We start from the raw sequence: 26,422 nt of genomic DNA, 5'->3' as shown, positions 1-26,422 counted from the left end.
GTTTTTTTATGGTTTTACATTTGTTAGGGATTTTAGGTTGTTTTCAATGGTTTTGTGTTTTTTTTGTGAGTTTGTGTGACTGCCATTTATTGGTGTCATTTATTGGTGCTGCTATGGATGAGTTTATTGGACTATAATATATATATATATATATATATATTTTTTTTTTCTTTATACCCAAATGAAATTAAATAGCAAATTCAGAATGACACTACTTTGGGGGGGGGGGGGGGTAAACCATGTTGTCCAGCAGGGGGAGTGGGTTTACCCAGGCTAGGGGTAGTTACCTGTTTAGTACCCATGCAGCCTTTTTCATTACCTGTCTAACATTGTGACCGTCCCTCCGAACCATGGGGTATATAAATACGCCTGTCCCCTCGAACCATGGGATAGTCTATGTACCACCCCACCTGGAGTAGACAGAAAGGGGAAGAGAGACTTGTCTGTCGAAGCTCGATTTTTACTTAGCATATCTGCAAGCTCACAACGCGTCGCGGACGAGGCTCGTTGTGAGCATGTAGATCTACTAAAAGTTTTTTTTTTAAACGCCACACACCCTCGTACGACGACGCACAAATCAAGCACGCGACGTCACCTCAGGACGTCACCCTTCCTCAGTCAGTTTCTCAACTGCCACAGTGTCACTGACTGACACACAAAGAGGCAAACGAAAGGAGCGCTTTTAGGGGCTGTTTGTCCACGAAAGGAGCCGTTTTAGGTGGTTTTAACCGTGAAATGAACATTTTTAAGAGCCCTTTGTCCGTGAAGGAAGGGGCTTCATGTATGAGGCTGAGAAAGAAGACATTTCTGCGTTTATATGAGTAGAATTTTTGGAACGACACCTAAAATACTAGCCTCGGAGGAGAGGGGAGGAGAGGACAGAGGAGCTAATTTATTTTCTCATAAATGACCATAAAATGCTTCAGTCGCTAAGCAGCGTGAATTCGTGCGCGCGGCTCCTCCGCACGCACCGCTCGTCGTGCTACTTCGTGTCGCTGGTGCTGGGCTACCTGCTCTACCTGGTGTTCGGCGCCGTGGTCTTCAGCTCCGTGGAGCTGCCCTACGAGGACCGGCTGCGGCGCGAGCTGCGCGACGTCAAGCGCCAGTTCCTGCGGGACAACGAGTGCCTGTCCGAGGCCAGGCTGGAGGAGTTCCTGCGCCGCGCGCTGGAGGCCAGCAACTACGGCGTGTCCATCCTCAACAACGCCTCGGCCAACTGGAACTGGGACTTCACCTCGGCGCTGTTCTTCGCCAGCACGGTGCTGTCCACCACAGGTGTGTGTGTGTGTGTGTGTGTGTGTTGTCTTTGGATCAAAATAGTCAAGACTATCATAGATGTATTTTTATCAGACTCGATAAAAATACATAATAGATCGTTCAGTTGAAGTGTGTGTGTGTGTGTGTGTGTGTGTGTGTGTGTGTGTGTGTGTGTGTGTGTGTACACTTTTGTTTTCTTTCTGGCATTCGACTAGAGTCGCTAGACCGTTGCCAGTTTCATTGTTTACCTGATATCCTAATTTCCTGATGCACTATGGTTCACTTCTCTCTGCATAATACAGTTATTACAATGTGATACTTTTTCTGCCTTAATTGTCAGTCACTGTGGATAACAGCATAGATCTAATTAAAATGCTAATAATGGCAATTTCAAAAAAATATATATATTTAGTTCTTATATGCTCTTTCTCCTTCAATAGTTTTGTTGGTTTTTGACCAAATTATATAAATGCACATTACACACACACACACACACACACACACACACACACACACACACACCCACACACAAAATATGCTCTTAAAAAAGGCCAAAATTAGAACGAAACTGTAACTTCATTGTAAAAGAGGAAGTATTTTGACAGCCCGACATTACAATAATAATAAATAATAATTGTGTCTGCTGCACTCCTTTGCGGTTTATTAGTCACAGACTAGTGTACATATTTGCATTGCATATCATATAATTGCTGTCGTTCAGAAACCCCATATCTTCATTAAGTTAAATGTGTGCCCTACCTCAACCTGATCATACTACACAAGTCGTCATCATCACATAAAAGCATCAAAAGTAGCAGATCCACAAGCTCGAAATGCGGTTTGAGCTTGTAGATCTGCTACTTTAGCTATATTTGAATACTGAATACTATAGTGACTGTTTTGGACGTGAGGTTTCCACCCGGCCAAGACGATGTACAGTACAATGAAATGTGGTATCTGCAATTCTGTGTCGGGAGCGGTGGTGAGCAGTTGAGCACTACAGGGGCAGTGCTTTGGGGAGACCGGTAAGGGGTTAAGTGTCTTTCTCTGGGACACTTTGACACATAGTCCAGGGCCGAGATGCGAACTGGGGCCCTTTCTGTTTCCCAGGTAGCCTCTCTACTCACTCGGCTATGGCCGCCCCAGTAGGCCACCCTATGAGGCCACCTCATCTATTCTAGACATGGAGGTAGTTCTCAACCTTATAGTAGGCCAGTGCCTCTGAGATTCTCAAATGTTTTAATTTCAAGGAAACAAGTAACTCTGGGAATGTGGTTCCATTTGTACGCTGCAGTTGCAGACCAGTAAAGGGTCCATTTGCACTCCTCTCAAGGAACCCCAAAGGTCCCTGGTCCCCACTTTGAGAACCACTACGGTAGGCTTCCTCAGCTAAAAGGTAGGCTCCCCCTATAGCCACCAACACATCACTGAACAAAGAAGGACCTGACATAGCTTCCCTTCAGATGTACAAAGTAACTTTGAGGAGCACTTCGCCCCATTTTCAACCTATCTATAATTGGTCCTCACTAATCTGGTTTATAAGATGGCACATTTTCTGTCTACTCGCACTGTGTCTCAGAGGAGGGCTGTGGACAGATCTGAAACCTGCCTAGTGGCTATCAGTAATAGTACAGCAGATAATAGGAACGATCTTTCACTCGTGGATACAAGCGTGACATTTGGCATGAACATGCCTCTGGGTCACCTCTTTAACTTTTTCAAAATTCACCATTATAGATGGATAGATTTGTAAAAAAAAAAATATTCTTTATATTATTATTATTATTATTATTATTTTTTGTTATTTTTCATACTGAAGTGGCTAGAGCCATATTGGGAGAGAATCTTTCACAAGGTTATACAAGCGTGAAATTTGGCATGAACATGCCTCTGGGTCACCTCTTTAACTTTTTTAACCGAGCCAGCGAAAAATCCAATATGGCCATTTTAGGAAAAAATTCACCATTATAGATGGATAGATAGATAGTTTTTGAAATTAAAAATAAATAAATCTATCTATCTATAATGGTGAAATCTTTCCTAAAAATTGTAAGAAATGTAGACATAGGCTAACATTTAGATGTGGCGGCCATCTTGAAATAGCACCGCCATATTGTATTCTTGGATGGCTCGGTTAAAAAAGTTAAAGAGGTGACCCAGAGGCATGTTCATGCCAAATTTCACGCTTATATCACCAAGCGAACAACCGTTCCAATGATCTTCTATATTTCACGAGTTTTGTGTGCGTGTGTACATTTGTAATCCACGTAACCCGAGAACCGTTCGCCCCATCGACACACACGTTCCACACACCCACAGGGAGTGCAGTGCCCAGTCTCGAGTCGGCCGCACCCACGGTTGTCCAGAACCGCCACAAAAGGTTTTTTTTATTTGGCGGCCATCTTGAAAAATGGCCGCCATTTTGGAATTTGCGTTGGCTCGGTTGAAAAAGTTGGAGGTGACCCAGAGGCATGTTCATGCCAAATTTCACGCTTGTATCCCCGAGTGAAAGGTTCTCTCACAATATGGCTCTTAGCCGCTGTACTATAACACCTTTTAGTTGGAAAGTTTCTATATTCCAGGAAACGAAAGGCTTAAGTTAGGTTTCTATTAGCTTGGAATCCTCATCGTCCTCATCATAAAGTCATGGGTAGGCAGGCAGGCTTCTGAACTGTCCACAGCCCACCAATGAAACACAGAGTTAGCAGACTCATAGTAAGGACCAGAGACGAACACTAAACCCAAGAGTTTAGGTTCTAAACCCTTATTTGTAACATTTTTTAAACGTGTCACAGTGTTTAGATTATAAACAGAAGAGCATGTTTAAATCTGGTAGGCTACTCCTTTTCATTGTGAACAAGTAGCCTAAGCCGACTACAGTACTGTACCCTACCTGGCAGGTGAAAACAAGATTAGCATTTGAATGCCTGATCTGCATGTGTACAAGCGGACAGGCAACGCGGCCCACCCCCCACCATCCCCGGGCCCAGACAAAAGAGGTGTTAATTAAGGTGCGTTCAGACTTGGATGGTTAGAGCAGCGCGATTAGTTACAAAGTCAATGCAAAGACGAGAATTGCGCGAACGGTCACGGCGAGGTACACACGGGACGAACCGACTAGGCGAATATACTGTACATATTCAGCCCCGCCCCCCCCATGGAGTCTACGTCACTGGTAAGGACCATGAAGGTGAGGTTGAAAGTACTCCTGTAAGCTAGCAATCAACCCAGCAGCACATCAAGAAATTAACCTGTTTAAAACCGGGAAAGCATCTTCTGTGTCATTTTAGATTTTAGTGTTGGCTATTCAAAATAGCAAATATACAAGCTCACAGCACGTCACTTTGTGCCACACTGTGAACTTGTACATTCTGCTGTTGAAAGTGTGAGAACTACTGATAGGATAGAGTAGGCATCATGTCTTAAAGCAGCACTATGTAACTTTTTAACAACTAGCATGTTATCACCGACAAATTTATAAAGTTACATGTTTAAGCAACAATAATCATCCTTCCATAAATGTGTCGACTCCTGGCATTTGCCAAGGCACCATGGCAGAACTCCCAGTCAAGGTGAAGAGACTCTTCGGTAATGGTAAAGGGTGCATTTATATAGCGCCTTTATCCAAGGCGCTTTACAGAGATTGTGCATTACCTTCAACTATTCACACACACACACACACACACACACACACACACACACACACACACACACTGATACCGGAGGAAACCATGCAAGGCACAAACCTGCACATTGGGAGTAATTAGGGGTTCAGACTTCAGAGTCTTGCTCAAGAACACTTCGACACTAACTCTTGGGGAGCCCGGGTTCGTACTGGGAACCTTGTGGTTCCCATCCGGTCACTCTACCCCTGATCCACTGCCGAAGTCAAAGAGCTTGGTTAAGTCATGTTATTTGTGTCCAAAGTGGCCACACTGATATAGGGTATCCGTGTACCTGAGGACCTACATAGTACAAGTGCTAGTGCTGCTATGGGTTAAAATCAGCCCCACCTTTAGCAACTGCAACAACAATAAGGGATTTTCATGCAGGAAGCGATTGACGTGCCTTGTTGTTCCATTACCTTTTCAATGTGAGGTGAGCGGGCCGGGCAGGTAGGGAGGCGTGGGCAATCTGACCGCCCAGCCCATGATTGTTCATCCCCAGTAGTGTTTGTGTGATGGTGTCAGACTCACGTACCGTACTTATTCTGACATTTGGTATTACACTGGTAATGCTACATTTCCCCCTTTTTTTCTTTTTTCCCTTTTATTCTTAGGTAAATAATAATTAAATTAATAATAATAATAATAATTAAAAGTACTTCTTCCTGCGTGTCTTAAAGGGATAGTTCAATTTTTTTGAACTTAAGCTGTATGAAATACTTGCCATTAATATAGTGGTTGCAACTATTAATTGATTGCCAGAGTCCCGTGGTGGGAGTTCTGCTCTGGTTTTGGTGAAATATCAAGTAGTTCAGGTCATTTTGTGGGGGGCACTGGGGGCCACACAGTAAAGGTAAATTAATCCACAAAACTAACGTTATTTGTATTGTTGACCTATTTCTAAAATATTAGTGCTTCTATCACACGGAACTATGTTTTTTGTGTCCATATCACTACGCCCAAAAAATAGTTCCATGTGATAGAGGGGTCAAAGTTGAACGAAAGTCGCGCTAATATTTTAGAAATAGGTCAACAATACAAATTACGTTCGTTTTGTGGATTAATTTACTTTTACTGCGTGGCCCCAGTGCCCCCCACAAAATGACCGGAACTACTTAATATTGACCAAAACCAGAGCAGAACTCCCACCACGGGATTCAGGCAATCAATTAATACAGTTGCAACCACTATATTAATGGCAAGTATTTCATACAACTTAAATTCAAAAAATCTGAACTATCCCTTTAATCCAAACGGCATACAATCCAGGGACAGTACATGCCACAGGCTATTGTCTCTACACTATGTACTGTATATTCTGTGCAAACAAAGATTTTGTTTACTGACAGTGACTAAGTATTTAAGCAACTATGTATTCATGTAAAAATAAAACGACGTGTGAAAGAAAAGCGCTCTATTGTCACCCTAACACGATACATATTATCAGCACACTTTGCCTATATTATGACTTGGTTGGTTCCATCATTCAGAACAAAATGCAGTGCATAGGCCATCTTTATCTTTTCTTATCTTGTGTTGCGCAAAACACTATGATTGGCAGATTATTCAGTTTCTTGGAAGAACTTTAGACCTAAGCTGAAAAGACTATCAGCGGGATTTTAGCGGAAGTGAAATCGTTGATGCTTTACAAATCAGTTTACATTCTCTAAGTGTTGTGATTGGTCGGGGAAATATTGTATCCGGGGGAAATACATTTGACGGCTGTTCCGGAGGATACAACCGCGGATAGCTTCTCTGCCTTAGGTTGTGACCAGGCTTTTCTTTTCGCAGATAAGTAAGCCTGGGACCGAGGCTAGCCTTGACTCCCTTGACAGCATATGGCAGTATTTATGCTTGAGGGGTCAGAATACAGGACTGGTGTATCACCTGTGTACAATAGGTTCCACATTAGGTTTCCTCAGGAAGTTTTGTCCCGTCTAGGGCTGCAACCATAGAATATATTAGCCATTATTCTTTTTTTGGTTATTTGAATAATCGAAAAGCATGTTTTAAAAATAAAAAAATATTTGTATGTATACAAAGAACAAACCGATTAGCCACTGACCATATTCTACTTTGTCACACAACAGCGGCATACAAAAAATACTGAGTGAGCTTGTGGAACGGCTAATTTAACTCTTTTTTGGGGGACATCTGTGCCTAATTATGGCATAAAATAGGGACAGATTATTTCATGAAATGATTGATTACCCATTATTTCATACAATCAATTACATCGATTAGTTCAATTAACCATTGCACCCCTTTGAGCTTTCCTGAGGACCTTTAAGTCCCTAATATATCTAGGGCTATCACTGTCTGTCAGTATTTATCTTTGATGTTTCAGAATACAGGAATACACAGATTATCAGCCGTTGTAGATCAACCTGCCAGTTCCTTTAGGTTCAAACATCACCTGCTGTAGAGAGCAGCAACACACATCTCTGTTGACTAGCCCACTAAAACTGGGAAAGTTTCTGTCACAGAGTGGCACGCTACAAGATTGTAGGTCTGCTATTTTTGAAAAATCATGAAAATGCGGCACAAATCTTTGAATATATATTCTTTCAGAAGACTTTTTTTTTTTTAATTCAGGCCTAAATGGGTTAAACATTTTTTTTTAAACCTTGCAAGTGTGAGAACTATCGATTATTTTTAGAAGGTATTTGTAGAATCTGCCTCAGGTCTTAAAATGGTAGACACACGACACAGGAACCGTCATGGTGCTCTGTCTGTCTCGTGACGGGACCGGTATAGTTAGTGACGCTCTGTGTTCATACCTGACATGCCTTGATAACAATGCGGGCATTTTCACAAGGTGATGATGATGTGATCTATTATCTATTGTTATTATATATCAGGGTACCGTGCCCACACATTTTTGACTTGAGAACTACTTTTACCATGACCAGCTCAACAACTACAGTACCATAGTATAGACTTAACGTATATTCATATTTCATATGGTGCAAGATACCGGGGTTGTGGCTCTTTCAGAGCGGGAACTCTGGGGGGAGGGGAGGGAAAAAAAAAAGTTCGAAAAAAGTTGTATAATATTTTACCGGTAATAAACAAAAAAGAAAAAAAGAAAAGACTTAACGTATATTCTATGGTACTGTAGGTCCTGTAAACACACTTGGAATGAGACATAGTGGGGGGGGGGATGTGTTTGCCTGTGCATACATCCTACGGCACTGTCTGTGTATATCATCATCTGTCAACTGTTCTGTAATAAGATGTCTACGATATTTGACTTTACTACAGTGTTTGTATCGGTGAGAAGGAAAAAACGTTCTTTTTATTTACGCTAAAGACGGGAGGTTGGTCTGCATTCATGCGAGCCCCGGATATCATCGGTAACATTGCTCTAAATGCAATGGCATTAGAGCTATCGACCAGACCAGAGCTAGGGCTCAGTATGACTAGATCATATATAATATATATCTCCTGTTTTGGACCTTCCACCCGACAGACAATATTTCACAGTTTCTGGTTTTGTTTCCATACGCTATGTCTATCTCAGTTTCAGTCCGATACGGTTCTTCTCGGAACCTAAATCTCGCTCTGCTGAGGAAGTGGTAATAATAACCCTAGTGAGGTCTGGGCCAGAACTGATACTTTCAAATGTCTTCTAAAACAGCTGCTTGTTTGCAGAAGTGGCTCGTACTGTAAGCACTGTATTTGCAGAACTGATACAGAAATTAAATTGAATAGGGGACTCGTCACGCCAACACACACACACACACACACACAAACGCGCTCAAATAATTCCTCCAGTGAATGATGAGTCTAATTGACATGGTCCTGTCAGAGTGCCATGGAATGTTTAACACTGTCGCTAAGTCCACTTGACCAGAACATGATGTCATCTTCTCTTTTCATTAGTAACACCAACACCTTCTCCAGAACATGTCACCTTCTCTTTTCATAGTAGCACCTCGTTGTTGAACAAATAATTGTGATTAACCCATTCTGACCTGAGATCAGATTCATACGAGGTTTCCACTGGACACACACTGGTCTGATTAACCCATTCTGACCTGAGACCAGTCGTTCTTCGATTATTCAAAAATAGAAGACCTACAAGCTCGTATCGCGCCACTCGGTGGCGCGATACGAGCTTGTAGATCTGCTATTTTTAAATAGCTAAAGCATAACATGATGCTAACACCAAAATGGGTGCCCGTTCAGAATGGGTTAAAGATGTAAATGGTATTGGCATTAACCCATTAAAACCTGGGAAAACATCTGTGTCATTTAAAACACTTCAACAATTTTTTATACTTTGGCTGTTCAAAAATTGCAGATCTACAAGCTCATAGCGCAGCACTGTAATACCATGGCCATGCATGTAATAATTTAATATTTTATTCTATATAAAGAAATGCACGAATGTAAGTCAATCCACGAGCACGCAACGTTTTGCGACGCGATTTTTCAACAGAACGTACAGAGATGAATGGAGTTGTGTGTGTGTCTAAACAATCTTCTGTCTGTTGTGTGTGTGTGTGTGTGTGTGTGTGTGTACAGGATATGGCCATACAGCGCCGCTGTCCGACGGGGGTAAGGCCTTCTGCATCGTCTACTCGGTGATCGGCATCCCCTTCACCCTCCTCTTCCTCACCGCTGTGGTGCAGAGGATCATGGTCTTCAGCACGCGGAGGCCCATCTCCTACGTCAGCAGGTATAGGCAGTGGTGGAAAAAGCACTTAACTCCAGCTCTACCGCTAGCTGTTAGCATGAACCCCAGTTCACATCAAGGGAAAAGGCTCGCTCAAATCAGGCAGGTCTTTTAAAGGTTCAGGCGTGTGCTGGGTGCAGATTCAAAGAGTACATAATAGAAAAGAGAATAATAATAATAATCTGCACTCTCAGTTGTAGTAGGAGTCTTGTTTAATAATGATGAAGATCCGCAGCAGCAGTCAAACCAGACAAACGCGTTGGCCTCTTCCCCCACCCCCCCCCCCCCCCCCCCCACACACACACACACACACTCACTACACACACTCGAGTATCATTGGAACAAGCACACACTGTTTACCTTTCTTCAGAAGCTTTTACATGGCGGCAGCATCGCGGTACAAAGGCACAAATTAAATCCACCAAGGACAGCGATCCTGGAGTCCGATTTATAGAGGTTTGAAAATCCTCCTTTCAACTGGTTTGCACTGAGATTATATTTGCAATCCCATAGTTGGAACGGTGTCTCATTGCTATAGGAACCGGACCAATGTTAAAAAAAAAAAAACGTTGACACCCGTTTAACTGGAAATTACGACGCCCAGATTCGGTCAATGGTGAAGTTACCGCCCACCATCAGGACTGGGTGTCTAAGTACTTGCCCCGTTAAAATGAGATATATTGTGATATCACGGATGAATAGAGCTGGTAGAAGGCACAATCCACTGTTAATTAGCGTGGCCATCAAGGGGTTAATTAAAAGTAGAGCCCGACCGATACATCGGTCGCACCGATGTATCTGTGATTGTGGGTGCCGATGCCCAACATTGGCCGTGTTTATTTAATCCGATGTCCCGACTCCCGATGTTTATAGTCATTGACATGTAGCGCAGCAGCATGCTCCGCTGTTCACTCACTCACTCACTCACTCACTCACTCACACACACACACACACACACACACACACACACACACACAAGCACAGTTGGCACACTCAAATCTGGTAAAGACTTTAAACAAACAACGTGTACATTCTCTTAGTCAAACATTTCTCCTTCCTATGTCTCTCCGTCTCCGAGCGTCCTCTCTCTCTCTCGGTATCTCCTAATTATTATGGTCCGCAGCTGTGCACGCATGCAGACACAGACACAAAGGCACACGGACACAGACACCGAGTGCCGTTCTGGCTCTGACAGAAGCAGAGCTGAGCTCCCAACAAGCAGTCACAATTTAAATAGGACTACTGCAGGATAATTACCACACTAAAGAAGACAGTTTGTTTTGTACAATGCAGATAATGTAAGTGTTCTTGACTTATTATTATTATTGTGGGTTTGGTTTTTTATCATGCAGTGCGAGTCCGCGATAGCCGATCTACAAGCTCACAACGTGTCACGCTGCGAGTAGAGCGCTGCTGATTGACTGTGCTTTATAGTGTGGTGTGTGTGTTCTTGACTTCTTGTTCTTAACCCATTCTGACCTGAGATCAGATTCATAACGAGGTTTCCACTGGACACACACTGGTCTGATCAACCCATTCTGACCTGAGATCAGATTCTAAAAATGTCAGTCGTTCTTCGATTTTTCAAAAAATAGCAGACCTACAAGCTCGTAGCGCGCCACTCGGTGGCGCGATATGAGCTTGTAGATCTGCTATTTTTCAATAGCTAAAGCATAACATGATGCTGACACCAAAATGGGTGCCCGGTCAGAATGGGTTAATGTGGGTTTATCAGAACACGAGCACGCTACAATCTTAATCGTCTACTTGTATAACGTCAAATAAATAGATATTAACAATAAGGTTTGTACAGTAAGTCTCTCTAAAATCTGTATCGACATCAGACCCAAACATATGGCATCGGTCGGACTCTGCCTCTAATTAAAAGTATCAATGTTACAACAAGTAATAAGTGCAGTACTTAAAGTAAATGTACGTGGTTACTTTACACTTTACATTACTTTACCCCCGTCACTGCAAAACATTTCTTAAAAAAACCAGTGTATATATATATTTTTTTAAATCTGAAATAGCAGATCTACCTGGAACCGGTGTGAAAGAGTACAATTATTATTGTTGACAAAATTAACTGTAGCTTTAGTCGACTAAAGTCTTATATTTAGTCGACTAAAACTATAACAATGTGCCGTCCCTGCATCCCTGTCTGTCCACCTCAAGACGCTGGGGGCTGTCCAAGCCGCTGGTGGCCATCGTCCATGCCATGACGCTAGCCGCGGTGGCTGTGGCCTCCTTCTTCCTGGTGCCGGCCGCCATCTTCTCTGCGCTGGAGGAGGACTGGAACTTCCTGGAGTCCTTCTACTTCTGCTTCATATCGCTCAGCACCATCGGCCTGGGAGACTATGTGCCTGGCGAGGCCCTCAACCAGAAGTACAGAGAGTTCTACAAAGTGGGCATCACGTGTGAGTATTCAGTACCGATTTGGTAGGGCTGTCGCGAAAAAAGGAAAGTTTTTTTCTTTTTTAGGGCACCGCTGGCCAAGCGGTTAAGGCACATACCACATATAGGCTGTCTAATGCAGCCTGGCGGCAAGTCGCAGGTTCGAGGCCCGAGCCCAACGACCTTTTCCTGTGTGTCACTCCTCATCTCTCTGTCCCCGTTTCCTCTCTCTCTCTCTCTACTGTGTAATATCAATAAAGGCAGAAAAGGTTTCCTAACCGGCAAAACCAACATTTCTCCTCTATGACAGGTGTTATTTAACCACAGAAACCCTAGTGTCCCATCCTGTACTGAGGGGCAAACATTTGACGTAAATGGCAGGTCTACAAGCTCACAACGTATAATTCATATATTGTGTAGTAGAGCAGGTCTACAAGCTCACAACGTATAATTCATATATTGTGTAGTAGAACAGGTCTACAAGCTCACAACGTATAATTCATATATTGTGTAGTAGAACAGGTCTACAAGCTCACAACGTATAATTCATATATTGTGTAGTAGAACAGGTCTACAAGCTCACAACGTATAATTCATATATTGTGTAGTAGAGAAAGGTCTACAAGCTCACTGTTCTGTTTGTTGATTCAATGATGACCAAGTACTTTGACTCCAAGGCTTCTTTATTCAATCAAACAGGTATACAAATGTTTGTTCTTGACATGAACTCTATCTGATCTGACTTCCTGTCTCTGTGTGCCCTTATATGGATTTCACTACTGACACAGACACTACAGACACTGACACCTTGTGGTTAAAGATAATAGATACTGATCATGATCATCACATCTCCCTTTCTGTGAAATATCTAATAATGCTATTTCTCTCTAAGCACATCACAAGGCAATAATCATAGAGTAAGTATAAAACGAATACACTCTAAGGTAGTCAGCATAAATTATCATTTGACTTTCCTTTCCTGCAATAAACCTTGGACAATATTTTCAATTTTACAATGCTTTTTCTTTTTTCTTTTTTACAATGTTTTTTGTTTTTGTCTTTTAATGCAGTTTCTTTTTTAAACAGTCTGTTTCACAAGATCAGTCTGTCAGGCTTTATGCTTTCTCTTGTGGATCTCCTAAGTACAGGAGTAGATGGTGTGGGTTGTGTATGTGTTTGTGTATCTGTGATAGGTGGAGAGATGGACTCAGACTCAGTCGGTCCTTCACTGAGCTCCTCAACAGTCTCTGGTGTTTTAAGAAGACTGCGGCGATTGCGTCTGAAGATCTGTCCTTCCTCTGTCCTCACAGTGAACGATCGTGGAGCTACTTCTTGAAGAACAGTGGCTTTTGTTTTCCATCCACCAGGCTCTTCAATCCTAACAGTGTCATTGCTTGACAGTGGTGGAAGCTGTTTTGCTGCTCTGTCATAGAATGACTTCTGCTTCATCTTTTGTTGTAGTATCTTCTGCTCCAGTTTCAGTTCCAGATGTTTATTTGGCTGATTTGAGATGCATGGCAATGTAGTACGAAGCTTTCTGTTGTTCAGCAGCTCAGCAGGTGACAGTCCACATTCAAGTGGTGTTGCTCTGTAGGTGAGTAAAGCTAGGTAAGGGTCTGAGTCACTATCCACAGCTTTCTTCAGCAGTTGCTTTAAAATGTGGACTCCCTTTTCAGCTTTCCCATTTGACTGTGCATACAGAGGACTAGATGTAACGTGCTTGAAGTCATACTGTTCTGCAAATCTCTGCCACTCCTTGCTATTGAAACAAGGTCCATTATCACTCTGGGCCACATTAGGTATCCCTTGTCTGGAAAAGATGGATTTTACATGTGTAATGACACAGCTTGATGATGTGTTTGAGAGTAATGCCATTTCAGGGAAGTTGGAATAGTAGTCAATGACAACAAGATAATCTTTCCCCTTCAGATGAAACAAGTCCATTCCTACTTTCTGCCATGGTTTTGTTGGCACATCCGCTAGCACCATAGGCTCTTTGGTTTGCTTGTTTCTATGTTTCTGGCATGTTTCACATCTGCTGATAATTCTCTCAATGTCTTTGTTAATTCCAGGCCAGTACACTGTGTCTCTCGCCCTTCTTTTACATTTCTCGATCCCGAGATGACCTTCATGAATTCTCTGTAGCATATCCTGTCTTAAATTGTGTGGAATGACAATTCTGTTTTGTTTCAGCACCAGTCCATCAACAACACTGAGCTCACCTCTGACGTGGTAGAACAGTGGGCAGGTTCCTACAGGCCATCCATTCTGAATGTTCTCCATGACACGCTGCAGCTCTGTGTCTTTTGATGTTTCAACAGCTATCTCCATGGACTTCTTGTCTGACACTGGAAGTGCAGCAGAAACCATGTTCACATGGCATTGAACATCTTCATCTGTTGTACTCTCATACCTCCTTGTAGGTGCTCGTGAGAGTGCGTCGGCAAGTATCAGGTGCTTTCCTGGTGTATATACCAGCTCAAAGTCATATCTCTGCAACTTCATCATGAGACGTTGAATTCTTGGTGACATGTCATTTAAGTTCTTTTTGATAATCGCTACTAATGGACGATGATCTGTCTCCACAGTGAAGGAGGGTAGCCCATATATGTAGCTGTGAAACTTCTCTAGACCAAACACCAAGCCCAAGCACTCTTTTTCTATTTGAGCATATCTGCATTCAGTCTCTGTCGTGGTTCTGGATGCATAGGCCACTGGTTTCCAATGCTCACCTTCAGCCTGTAGGAGCACTCCACCGATTCCATCTTTTGATGCATCTGTTGACACCTTGATCCTCTTGTTTGGGTCAAAGAAAGTCAATACAGGTGCAGTGGTCAGTGTATTTTTTAGATTCTCCCACTCACTCTCATGTTGCTGTCCATTTAAATAGATTTCCCTTATGCAGTAGCTCACGAATGCAGGATGTTTTGACTGATAAGTTGGGAATGAATTTGCCAATGAAATTTAGCATGCCCATTATTCGTAACACACCTGACTTGTCTGTGGGCCTTGGCATGCTCTGTATGGCTTTTATTTTTTCTTGATCAGGCTCTACACCTTGTGCAGAGAGCTTGTCTCCCAGGAAGACAATCTCTTGAACTCCAAACTGACACTTCTTTTGGTTGAGCTTTAGCCCATACTTTTGCACTCGCTCCATCACTTTTATTAGCCGCTCATTGTGTTCCTGGATTGTGGACACCCAGCAGACAATGTCATCAACATAACATCTCACACCTTCTAGCCCCTCAATGATGTGTTCCACTGCTCTGTGGAAAATTTCAGAAGCTGAGATTATTCCAAATGGGAGTCTTAGGAAACAATATCTCCCGAAAGGTGTATTAAAGGTACAGTATTTGGTGCTGTCCTCATCTAATTTCAGCTGCCAGAAACCTTGTGATGCATCCATTTTTGAAAAGTACCTGGCACCCGCCATCTCCCTCGTGATCTCCTCACGTTTTGGAATTTGATAGTGCTCCCGCTTAATGTTCTCATTGAGATCTTTTGGATCCATGCATAATCTCAGGTCTCCATTTTTCTTCTTTACACACACCATGGAGTTGACCCAATCTGTTGGTTCCTCAATCTTTTTAATTACTCCCAATGTTGTCATCCTGTCCAGCTCTTTCTTTACACCATCTTTGAGTGGAGCTGGAACTCTACGTGCGGCATGCACAACTGGATGTGCATTTTCTTTCAGCTGTATTTTGTATGTGAATGGCAACGAACCAAAACCACTGAAGACTTCGGCATAGTTCTTTACAATGGAGTCCACAGATTCACTTTTCACATTTACAGCTGTATTGATGCGATACACTCTTCTCACTAGGCCCAAACTTTCACATGATTTGTCACCTAGCAGTGAATCACGTTCTTCAGCCACAACAGAGAACAGTAGGTGGTGCACTTTGCCTTTGACAGTGACTTTCAGTTTACATGTTCCTATACTGTCAATTATTTTTCCATTATAGTCTTTCAGTGCAAGTGTCTTTCTCTGTATTTTTGGCCTCATCTGACATGCTGATTAAATTTGCCTTTGCACCAGTGTCTAGTTTCATAGTGACCAAAGTTCCATTTATCTGCAGTGGTGCTGTCCATTTATCTTGCTTAATGGCATTAACCTCTTTTACAGGCTCATCTTCACAGTTCACCATGCCAACGAAAAATGTGTCACTCAAATCATCACTTTGATCACTGTCATCCACTACATTTACAGTTCTCCCTTTCTTTCTCTCTTTTCCTTTTGAGAAACACTGTTTAGCAAAGTGGTTATTGCCATGGCAGTTAGAGCATTGCTTACCAAACGCTGGACACTGTCTGGGTCCGTGTTGTGAACCACACCTTTTGCAGTGGAATGTTGCATCGCTCATTTGCTGCTGTGCAGGGCGTGTCTGTGTGCGTCTTTCTCCTCCTCTTGAAATCACGCACACAGCCCTGTCACTTACGCTGGTTGCGCCGTATGTCCCCATCTCACTGAATGTCTTTATATGCATCTGGGACAGTTCACTTGCATGACAGATCCTTATTGCTCCATCCAGCGTCAGCTCAGTTTCCCTCAGTAGCCTTTCCCTGAGTTTCTTATCCTCCACAGTGAAAACAATTTGGTCCCGTATCATGGAGTCCCTCAGAGTACCAAAGTTGCATGTCTGAGCTTTTAGCTTCAGATCAGTGAGAAAACTATCAAAAGGCTCACGCTGTTGCTGCACTCGAGAACGAAATACATATCTCTCGTATGTCTCATTCTTCTTTGGAGAGCAATGTGCATCAAACTTCTCGAGCACTTTATCCAATTTACTTTTGTCATCTGGCTCTTCATAGACAAACGTATTGTAAACTTCAATAGCTTGTGGGCCTGCCATTGTAAGAAGTAATGCTACTTTCCTTGCATCCGACTTTTCTTCCAGTCCCATAGCTGCAATATACAGCTGGAATTGCTGTTTGAAGGCACGCCAGTTGCTGTCGACATTCCCAGTCAGCTTCAAACGCTCTGGTTTATCTATATCCATGTTGATTGCGGCAATTTCTTCTTTGCTTTATAGTTGAGTTTTTACTCCTGGTACCATGTTCTGTTTGTTGATTCAATGATGACCAAGTACTTTGACTCCAAGGCTTCTTTATTCAATCAAACAGGTATACAAATGTTTGTTCTTGACATGAACTCTATCTGATCTGACTTCCTGTCTCTGTGTGCCCTTATATGGATTTCACTACTGACACAGACACTACAGACACTGACACCTTGTGGTTAAAGATAATAGATACTGATCATGATCATCACACTCACAACGTATAATTCATATATTGTGTAGTAGAACAGGTCTAAAAGCTCACAACGTATAATTCATATATTGTGTAGTAGAGAAAGGTCTACAAGCTCACAACGTATAATTCATATATTGTGTAGTAGAACAGGTCTACAAGCTCACAATATATAATTCATATATTGTGTAGTAGAACAGGTCTACAAGCTCACAACGTATAATTCATATATTGTGTAGTAGAACAGGTCTACAAGCTCACAACGTATAATTCATATATTGTGTAGTAGAACAGGTCTACAAGCTCACAACGTATAATTCATATATTGTGTAGTAGAACAGGTCTACAAGCTCACAACGTATAATTCATATATTGTGTAGTAGAGAAAGGTCTACAAGCTCACAACGTATAATTCATATATTGTGTAGTAGAACAGGTCTACAAGCTCACAACGTATAATTCATATATTGTGTAGTAGAGAAAGGTCTACAAGCTCACAACGTATAATTCATATATTGTGTAGTAGAACAGGTCTACAAGCTCACAACGTATAATTCATATATTGTGTAGTAGAGAAAGGTCTACAAGCTCACAACGTATAATTCATATATTGTGTAGTAGAGCACAAACGGGAGAGGACCGAGTATAGACCCCTGGAGGTCTCCTGTCAAATAAAGGTCATTATTACACCAGGAGCGACACAAATAAACTATATACGAAAAAGACGCGATTATTTCACAAATTCACATCAAAACGTATTTACTTGATTATTTTAATGAATCTGTCGATTCATTGCCTCGCTATAATCGCGCTCGTTGTGCATTCATAACAATAACGGCAGTTTCAATCAATGCAAATTAATCACACAAACTCACGGTATATATGGAAGTAAGTATAGTTCCGAAATAAATCACCTAAAAAGTTATCGATTGAATATTAGAAAATAGTCAAAATGGTACCAATTGGCACTAGGTTAGATTGTCAGTAGATCGAAGATTGTACAGTAGATTGTACAGTATGCACAGCCATGGATTCTAGCAACCAGTTGATTCTGGGCATTCTGAATATTCCTTCATATATTATCCCATTCTCGGGGCGGGAACCCCTTTTGGCGTTTTACCCCTTCAGGCCGGGAACCCGGCCTGTACAGTATGTATGTACAAGTATTCAAACATTTTAAAAAGATCTCCTGTTTTTCAGAAAACTTGTATACGTGTATTGAATATGAAATGCCAGCAGATATTTACAGTTCTGTTTCCCTGAAGGCTGTGTGTTTGCACTGACAATATTTAACCACTTCAACCCTGGCGTTCATAATTCACATTCGGGGCAAGTTTCTTTTTTCTTTTTTTACTTGCTCTACAAGTTCTCACGCAACGTATTGTATTGTGAGCTTCTAGATCGGCAATTGTAATTATCAAAAAAATATATATATCTTTATAGGATCACTGTTGAATGTATGCCTGGCCTTGACATAGTCTTTGACAGGTTGTTAAAAACAATACAAACACCCACAGAAGTGGGTGGCACGGATAAAACACGGGATGTCACAAACTGAACCGCCCCAAAAGCGGACATGGGGAAGCTGAATATGCAGCATTAGACCTCCCCTGTCCACTCCTCTGTCAACTATTCATCATAGGCACGGTGACCCTGACCTTTGGCCTGCGTACTTGTATTTCAGCTGATATGTGGACGATGTGTAATAATTTTACGTCAATGGCAGTCAAGCATTGGATTTGAGATGGCATAACTTTACGTCAATGGCAGTCTGATTTGAGATGGCATAACTTTACGTCAATGGCAGTCAATGTGTTTTAATGGTAAGAGTCCACCATCATCAGCTCCTTTAGTTCCATCAGCTAAAGAAGTAAAATGTGAATGCTCACTGGGGTCTGTTTCATTTTGCAGCACTCTGTACTACACAAGGCCACATGCCGTTTTCCTTTTTCTTTCACCAATTATAATCTTGGTTCATATTTCATTTCTATCATATTTTCACTCCTCATTTGCATTGGTTGTTTTGTGTTACTAACTTGTGTGTTACTCATCTGGTATTAACGTCTCTCTGTTGTCTCTGCCAGGGTTGTTTAAACTAGAAAAGTAGAGAATAGACCAGAATGATGGGAGTGGTTCTAAGCTTATAGCACAACGAATAATCTAAATTGAAATGGTATTTTTGAGAAGAAATGAGGGAAGAAATAACTTCATACTTTGATAAGCTATGTGCAAACAAAAACATTTTTACAGTAGGTACGTCTGTTAACATTGAACTGCAGCCAAAAGAGGTTGTGTTGGTACACAACCTCACACACAGGTAGCGCATATGCAATCATTTATTGAGACATAAAACAAAAAAAGCTAAGCTTTCTATGCTTTCTTTTAATGTGTTTAATTATTGCATGGGAGACTAAACTATATTTTGACAGGGATGGACAATTTTTTTGTTTTTTAGACATAGATTTTCCAGACAAAAAATATATATACCCACAAATGCTCAAGTAAAGTACATATACTGTAAGTTCATATAATTGTATACTTTGGTACTGTCGATCACTGTATTTGTATGCTTATTTGTGAAGCATGGAGTAGCTGAATAAAAGTAAATTAAATACTTTTAACTAACTACATGCAACATTAGCACACAGCTTTGCTATGCTGTTGTGAAAGAAGCAAGCTGTACACTGCCCCCTGGTGTCCTTGTAGACCATTAACACATTCTGTGTGGCTGATTGGCTAATTAACCATGCTGAAGGTAAGAGATGATTTTCAAATTGTGACTTTTTCTTTTTCTTTCAAAATCAACACTATGGGCTCTCCATAGTAGGGCTGGGCAATATATCAATATTATATTGTTTAATTTGTGATATGGCACAAGTGTGTCTTTGCTGGGATTCTATCTGCATTTTTAAACATTTTCTAAAATGGCCAAAATACCTGATCTAGAATACAAGCTTGCAATGTGTCACATTGCGACGCATTGGGAACTGGTAGATCGGGTAATTTGGCTGTTTTATGATATTATCGTCACTCTCGATATAAGCAAAAAGAATATATAGTGATATTCCATATTGCCCAACCCTACTACAAGGCCTACTGTATCTGACATAATCCATTTCCGCTTTGCGTGTGTGTGTGTGTGTGTGTGTGTGTGTGTGTGTGTGCGTGCAGTGTATCTGACCCTGGGTCTGGTTGTACTGTTGGTGGGTCTGGAGACGTTCGGTCAGCTGAAGCCGTTAAAACAGCTCAGGAAGTTGTTCTACCTGAAGAAGGTCAAGAAGGTATCGCATCACATGATGTGGTGAATGTTTGAGAGACGTAGCGTCTCGTTGTCGAGGGTCTGAGAGTGTTCTCACCGAGGGCTGTTGTTTAGTCTTGCCTGCAATACAAAGCCAACTGCTGGTTTTGATTTTTATTCCCGCAAATAACTTTTGCTTCACCTTTTTGTTTTCTGTTCAGCATTGATCATTTTCCGGTACAGACTGGTGTTGGGGTGTCAAGCATCTTCTTGTGCTCCAATCTCTCTCTTGTCTCTGTTGCCTGGGTTCTTACCGTCGACAAGTGAATGATGGGTTTGGGGGAAAGACAATGGTGAATAACACAACTTTCTAAAAGGAAAGGGTCTGGGTGCAAGTAAAGAAAAACAAAGGTGCTCTTTGGTGGGGGACTGTAAACTTGCAACTAAGGAAAAAGAAACCATGGCACTCTTCTGGTGGATTTAAGCTAGTGGCTAGTTCATAATAGAAAAATAAAAACTGGGATAACCCACACGACCAGCGGTCACCGGTCAGTAACTTTGTACTGCAAGTTATTTGACATTAAAATAAACATACATTGTTGTCTCTCTCTGACATTGAACAGCAACCAAGAGTTTGTGTTGTTGGTGTTATTTTGCGAGTAGACCGTAGCCATGAAACTGGTACTGTAGCGCCGCCTACACACACACACAAACACACACAAAGCCTCACTATTTAACTTTTAGAAATTAATACAATGCAATTTTGTCCAATTTGAGTATTTGGAGTATGTTAAGCACCCCTCCTGGGCCTTAAGGCGTGGCGTCCCGCGGCCGAAAGAACCGCCCGCCCCTGGGACTCTTCCATACTCTAACGTTTTAACAACTTGCCAGGGGGAACCAGGCGCTCCGCCTGTCCCCGTGTGCCCACCCTTAAGCACCCCTCCTGGGCCTTAAGGCGTGGTGTCCCGCGGCATAAAGAACCGCCCGCCCCTGGGACTCTTCCATACTCTAACGTTTTAACACTCTCGCGTGTGAAGCGCCGCACGCGCGCGCGCATCCACCGCCCGCGCCCTGGGTTAGCTCTGGCCCAGGCACAGACACTCGAGGCTGGGGCATCACCAGGGTCCTTCACCGTGGGTCCTCTGCCCCAGCCAGCGACACTCTCTCGTGTGAAGAAAAACAGCTTCTTTCAGCGCCATTGCCGTACATCTAGGTCAATTGAAGCCTATTTTTTGACACACTTCATACCTAAGGAATGTGCCGCTTAAGTTAACTTGTCCCTACGCATTTGCGCCCTGTGGCTGCGTTTCCTTGTGTTGTGGTATGATATCTGTGTCGTTGTGCAAATTGTATGTACAGTCTCTCTTTGCCTACAAATCATGATGTTTATAAGGTTCTATAGTGGCAGCCAGTGTTCATCTGTGGTTGGTTCCCAGTTTTGATTGATTGATTGAACATTTTATTTCACAGAATGTAGAATGAGTACATTTCAAAGGAATGTACAAGTCAATACAAAAACTGCTACTTCTCTACCTTTTGTGTTTTATAATTAAAGCCCTTCTTGATCATACTACAACGTCACACAAAAGCATCAACAGTAGCAGATCCTTCCCGACATGTTTTGAGCTTGTCAATCTGCTACTTTTTGCTATTTTATTTATTTGAATCCTGAAAACTTAAAGTAACAGTTTTGGTCATATGAGTTTTCCACCCGACAGACCTGGCCTGGTCGGGGTAATATCCACAATATCCAGGCATTGCTTTCCCCTGCTTCTCCTTTCTTGCTCTTCACCTGCAACTTCAAGCCTTCCCACACTGCTCTGCTTCTGCAGCAAGCTACACACTGCCCTCTAGTGTTCCTATAGGTCAATAACAGTTTTTTTTTTTTTTTGATAGTATTTTTACCTTTTGGCAAAAATAAACAGTGTTGTGGGAATTGTATAGACTCATGAGTGCATGCAGGTTACTCTGGGCCTACTCTGTCATAAGACTTCAACTATCGATTATTCATTTTCTGTTTAAAGTATTTATAAAGTACAAAAAAAAACGTACTCGTTAATGTATAACTAATCAATGCATAAAATCCAAGTACCGGTATATTTTAAAATGAAAGCTATTAAAGTTTAAGTTAAAGTCCTGCATTTTGTATGATTTTCCCTGCCACTCTCGCCTTCAAGCATGAAGGCATTAACTATAGCAAGGCAGAAGAGGCCCGAGCTCTCATACACAGCTGGGAGGAAGTCGAGGAATCATCGTCTATACAGGTCTGTGGTCTCATGATGAAAATCGAAATCATTGAAATATAACGTGCATGAAACCAACAGCGACTGCTGTTATTTGGGGGTGGGAAATTAGACTGTTGAGAGCTGCTGTTATGGTATGTTTTTTTTTGATTTTCTTGGGGTTTTCAAGATTATACGAGTTAATTTTGCTTCTATATGTTACAAATAAATAACGTCGTTATGTCAATATCTCAAGGTAACAATAATGCTAATAAAATAAAATAATTTCAAATAATGTAAAGGGACTCAACCATGTGATTAAACGCAACATTTTGTACTGTACTGTTATAACTGATTCATTGTTTTGCACTAATGCAAAAATAACTAATGATCCATTATTTTTAGAAATGCACCGAAAGGGAAATTCTTGGCCGAAACCGAATATAGGAAACAGTTGACCGAATATCTGAATATGATTAATATTATATATATATTTTCCTACCATTGCTGTCATGGCCGTACCTTAAAGCTACCTGATTTATGGCACTAATTATTTTATCCTTTTTTGTCTCCACCAGGCTGAAGGCTGAAAGTATGTTTTGCACTCCGTCCGTGTGTGTGTGTCCGTCCGTCCGTGTGTTCATCCGTCTGTGTACAGCTAATCTCCGGCACCGTTAACCCGGTCGATGTCAATTTTTCCACACTCCCTGGATGCCAACATGAACCTCTGCACGGCCTGTTATAGCGCCACCAGGAGGCCGGCTTTTGAAAAACATTTCTTTTTATATTACTCCTCCAGATTCTGTACAAAAATCCTGCAAATTGTTACACACTATCTCTATAGTCATGTGTTCAAGCCGGATCTGTCCGATATTTCATATTCCATCCTAATTGGCTAAAATTAAATCTTTCACAGACTTCCCTACTAGGCTGAGGAATGTATCCCACCCTTTTCACATTGGTCTGTTATAACGCCAGGTGGATTCTTGCTAAACACATTTGTGGAACAAAATGCCTCAAATCATCCAATTGCCATCCAAGGCGTAAGAAGAAATGGCACCCTTTTCACATTGGCCTATTATAGCTCTACCAGGAGGCCACAACCTGACCTGCCCTGGTGGAGACCTGTGCCCCGAGGGGCACTTTATCTAGTTTTCTCTCTCTTACTTTCTTGTGTCTATAGAGCGTCGCAGTCGCGCCCCCTTTCATGACTATGCCAGGCCAACACTTTTGTTGTTGTTTTTCTTCTTGTAATTATTTGTTTGGTCCAAAATATTGTTTGTTGTCATGATTTGTCACAACTCGAGTTGGCTTTGTAAGACGCTTAAAATGTTTTTAAATAAATAATTTTTGGGAAAAATGCATTGGGAATTATTTCCTGGGCCTGTCGTCGTCATGAAAGGGGGGCGGGACTGAAGGGGGGGGGGCGCTCTATTGTCCTCAGTTCGTTCTTGTTTTCTGTTCTTTTAGTTCATGTTCTATGCTTTGTTGTTGATGTATTGAGTGTAGGTGTTTCTTATTTTGTTGTTGATGTATTGAGTCTTTCTTATTTTCCTTGTCTTAAAAAAGGGATCATTATGATTATGAGTAAATATGTATCCTATAACCTGCTGTGCCAAAATAAATATATACATATAAAGTCCTATTTGTCACATTGCTGTATGCCAGATTTGTTCTCCGCATTTGACCCATCTAATGGTGCGGTGAGCCGCAGCCATGCCGAGCTCGGGAATCATTTATAGTTGATCTAACCCCCCAATTCAATCCTTGATGCTGAGGGCCGAGCAGGGAGCCATTCCATTGGCGCCCGCTGAAATAGCGGTCCAGGCGCATGGCACTATAGGCTCTGGCCTGACCGCACGTTGCGTGTTCGAGTCCCGTTCATGATGACCTTTGCTGCATGTCTCTCTCTGTCTCTCCCTCCCTCTTCCCTGTCAGTCTTCACTGTAAAAACAAACCTGTATTTCCCTTGTGTTCCTCTACATAAATAACACAACAAAATTACACTGTGTGTGTGTGTGTGTGTGTGTGTGTGTGTGTGTGTGTGTGTGTGCGTGTGCGTGGATGCAGTGTATCTGATCCTGGGTCTGATCGTCATTCTGGTGGTGCTGGAGACCTTCTGTGAGCTGCAGCAGCTGAAGCGGCTGAGGAAGATGTTCTACCTGAAGAAGGAGAGCAAGCCGCAGGACCGCCTGGCCATCCTGGAGCACGACCACCTGGCCTTCACCACCGTGTCCGAGAGCAGCGGCGTCACCACCTTTGCGGCGCCCGGAGGAGGAGGCGTCGAGGACAAGCTCCAGGCCTACCTGAGACCCGTGGTGGTGCTGGCCTCCAACAACGGAGACGACCACATGATCGAATGACGTAACTACCACCCGAAAGTGAGGACAACACCCTGATTTATTTTCTTCCAAGCATGCAAACGGTAGCAGCATAGGTGGGCCATAGGCACCTCAATGTAGACTTGGCTATTTTGTCCACTCAAAAAATTGTAATTGCGACTGTAGGTCGCAGATTACTATAAAAACCTGCTAAACCTGTCAGTCATTCCGTTTTATCTTTTTGCTCTGCTATTTATTTAATCTAGAGCGGTGCCCGTTGGGCACTGGCCTACTTGGAACGATGCAGGTTGGAAATGCATGCCCCCACCCAGATATTATGTCTGTGTCCCCTTTATGCTCCATATATGGAGTTCTTTGTCAGGCATGCCCAAATATGGAGTGTTGTGAGGTCAGAACAGGCCGTCTCCATATATGGACACTGGACTTTTTTTTTTTGTGGCGGTTCTAGGCAAACCGCGGGTCCGACCGACTCGACATGGGGCACTGCACTCCCTGCGGTGGTGTGGAACGCGCGTGTCGAATTTGAAGCCGGTGGGGCTAACGGTTCTCGAGTTACGTGTATTACACACAGACATACATACAGAGACTTGGGGCATTTATAGATAAATGCTATTTAAATGAATGCTCGTGAACCTAGCAAGTAGCCTCCTTTCTTCAATGCTATCATTTTGGACAAAATAGCCAATTTCACATCGAGGTGCCAAGATGTCCCTACTATAGTGCCCACCTATCCTGTATCCATGCGAACGGACCTGGGGTGAAATAAGAGACATTGTCCGCGTCTCGTCACCGCCTTCACCCCTGGTACGTTTGCCTGCCTGTATTCAGGGACGACAATGTGAACGTTTTATAAAGGAGAAATATGCACTAATGGCACACCTCGTCGGAAATAAGCCGACCTACTAGCTCATGTGTTATGTATGTGCTTGAAGGTTGACTATTTCAGTCGTGCAGCATCGCTGTGCGACGCAGTATAAATTAGGCTCCAGGGCAGAGTGGGTCTTGAATATTCTCATGCCAAGGGATCACCCAAATTCATGTCTTTGTCCAACACAACATTTTAACAAAACTCAGCTGAACATACATTGCTGTGCAGCATAGGCCAGTGTTTCCTAAACGACTTTTGATGTGAATTAAAGATGATGTATTTCAACAATGTCATAGCTCCGGACTTCTATCGTATTTAAGATTAATGTATTGGGGAGACTGGCTCACAAGGGCACAGCTCCTTAACCTGCTGTATTATTTATTGGACGAGTAGGGAAGTTTTAGTATAGATTATCCGTCTCTGAAATCTCAGTAAGTTATTATTTAAATTTAATCTCGTCACATTTCATATCATACAAAACATCATAAACGTTTAC

At 42.3% G+C, this 26,422-nt stretch overlaps 1 protein-coding gene across 1 annotated transcript; it reads left to right on the top strand.

The window, feature by feature from the left end:
* The first annotated feature begins 654 nt into the window (after positions 1-654).
* LOC310865536 (potassium channel subfamily K member 1-like) lies at positions 655-25,382 on the top strand. The gene is made up of 4 exons (XM_083774688.1): positions 655-1,275; positions 9,453-9,606; positions 11,782-12,023; positions 24,787-25,382. Exons 1-4 carry the CDS (start codon positions 918-920, stop codon positions 25,077-25,079), a joined length of 1,047 nt encoding a protein of 348 aa, XP_083630814.1. The 5' UTR covers positions 655-917; the 3' UTR covers positions 25,080-25,382.
* Positions 25,383-26,422: the final 1,040 nt, after the last annotated feature.

The sequence above is a fragment of the Protomyctophum parallelum genome (assembly GCF_964188405.1).
Source record: "Protomyctophum parallelum genome assembly, chromosome: 10".
Lineage (NCBI taxonomy): Eukaryota > Metazoa > Chordata > Actinopteri > Myctophiformes > Myctophidae > Protomyctophum > Protomyctophum parallelum.
Note: the sequence above shows the minus strand (reverse complement) of the source record. Positions and strands in the feature narration are given on the sequence as shown.

Excerpts from the sequence above, each read along its gene's own strand:
- LOC310865536 (XM_083774688.1), top strand. The coding sequence starts at position 918 with ATGCTTCAGTCGCTAAGCAGCGTGAATTCGTGCGCGCGGCTCCTCCGC. Across the intron at positions 1,276-9,452 it reads CACGGTGCTGTCCACCACAG|GATATGGCCATACAGCGCCG; the intron begins GTGTGTGTGTGT and ends GTGTGTGTACAG. Across the intron at positions 12,024-24,786 it reads CTACAAAGTGGGCATCACGT|TGTATCTGATCCTGGGTCTG; the intron begins GTGAGTATTCAG and ends GCGTGGATGCAG.